The 1,716-nt window shown below is 40.0% G+C and overlaps 1 protein-coding gene across 1 annotated transcript; it reads left to right on the top strand.

Moving 5' to 3' along the window:
* The first annotated feature begins 469 nt into the window (after positions 1-469).
* Positions 470-958, top strand: LOC120780100. Its single transcript, XM_040112383.1, has 2 exons — positions 470-565; positions 839-958. The coding sequence occupies exons 1-2, from the start codon at positions 473-475 to the stop codon at positions 941-943; spliced, it is 198 nt and encodes a 65-aa protein (XP_039968317.1). The 5' UTR covers positions 470-472; the 3' UTR covers positions 944-958.
* The last annotated feature ends 758 nt before the right edge of the window (positions 959-1,716 follow it).

The following is a 1,716-nucleotide window of genomic DNA, read 5'->3' as shown; positions in this document are numbered from 1 at the left end:
CCACCAAGTCACACCACCAGTCCACCAATACACATCAAACGACTTGTATACAAACTCACCGCCTTTGCCTCACTGCCTTTGCACAACCTTTTATAAAACATAGCCGCCTTAAAGAACAGTATATGTATTTAAATTTAAGTTCAAATTTGAGTGCGACAGTTAATCGTATTTTTTCATATACCTCAACATTCCTTTCATAAATTATGACCGCAATTACTGTTTCAGCCCATTCACACCTTTGAAAGCAATTAATTACTTTTTGGAAGCGGTCAACGTCAGCAAAAGTGGCGGCCTTGTTAGCGTTTGACCAATATTTAAAACGTGCGCCATCAGCCACCAGGCATCATTTTCCAAGCGAGCATCGGACAAGAGCCAACGGCAGACGAACAAATATCAACTACGCGCGTCTACTGCTCCACTTACGCTTCAAAGCCAGCAAAGCAGACGAAGAAAGAATTACAAAGTGTGCGAAATGTTGCGATTTCTCGCTTATCTGCTTGCCATCGCCCTTATCTTATCGGCGGCGCGCATGCAAATTCTACACGCTGCAGTTATCGGCCACGGTGTAAGTACCAGTCGTAAGAAGTGTGCTAACGAAGCGGACCGCTGAGTAATCAAGCGAAACTTGTTTGTTTTAATTGAATAAGATTTATTTTAATTTATTGAAATCTCGTTTTTTTTATGCGGTTTATTTAAATGCGCTCACTTTTTGCTTGATCCGCAGCAGTCGCTTATAATTTTACACCGTCTGGCTAAGAAAGTAGCTGCGCCCAAATTATCATAACTGTGCTGTGTAGCAGTTCTTAAATATGCAAAATTTTCTTTTGTCTTTTTTCAGTCTTTTCCGCGCACACAGAATTGGGCCGCTCCTCCACCGGATTTGAGTTTACCTCCAATTTACCTGCCCGAGTTCACGCCTATAAGCGAAGATCCGCAGGAATGAGCAATCATGAAGCTAATAAATACTTAAGTATTATTAATAATAAATAAATATTAATTTTAAATATGATAAGCTGTGTATTTTATTGGTCTAATAACTTAACAACGAAGTGGAGTGAGTCCGACTTTGATATCTTAAGCCCGATATAGGCTAAAGGAGTTATAATACCTTATTTTTCCGAATTTTTCATTGTATTTACATAGACATACATATGTATGAAGCGAACCATTCCAAGTACCGACAGACCTTACAATTCCGTTGCCCTCCAAAATATTACTAATCTCTAGAAAGATTCACTGTAGCTCTGTCATTGCTCATTAGGGTGACTTAATCTAATCAAAACCAAACTATTTGATAAGTAATGTTCTCAAATATCGGATCGCCTTCGCAATATCTGATATTCGGCATCTTGCGAAACTTTCTAAAGTATGTAGATCTCGAGGATTAACCACACCTTCCAGAGTTAAGCATGAGGCAGCCTTTTAAGTTGGCGATATATTTCAAGCAGAGGACTTTTCCATTGGAAAACTCGTGGAGACAGCATCAACAGCAGCAATTCCAGCGTCAAAATATACATGGGCAGCTAAGAAGCATTCAAGACTTTAACCTCGTTTCGTTTTCGTTTCGGATCTCGCAAGGCACTTCTGTCGCCAGAACCAAGCGAAATGGTAGAACTGAAATATACAAAGTTCGTGCTGGCACTCGATAGAAGAGTCAGTGGGAACATTATTGAAATACTTCCGTGTCAAAGTATTGTGGCGACACACACCTGCAGA

The sequence above is a fragment of the Bactrocera tryoni genome, unplaced genomic scaffold (assembly GCF_016617805.1).
Source record: "Bactrocera tryoni isolate S06 unplaced genomic scaffold, CSIRO_BtryS06_freeze2 scaffold_151, whole genome shotgun sequence".
Taxonomy (NCBI): Eukaryota; Metazoa; Arthropoda; class Insecta; order Diptera; family Tephritidae; genus Bactrocera; species Bactrocera tryoni.
This window is presented reverse-complemented; position numbering and strand designations above follow the sequence as displayed.

Excerpts from the sequence above, each read along its gene's own strand:
- LOC120780100 (XM_040112383.1), top strand. The coding sequence starts at position 473 with ATGTTGCGATTTCTCGCTTATCTGCTTGCCATCGCCCTTATCTTATCG. Across the intron at positions 566-838 it reads CTGCAGTTATCGGCCACGGT|TCTTTTCCGCGCACACAGAA; the intron begins GTAAGTACCAGT and ends GTCTTTTTTCAG.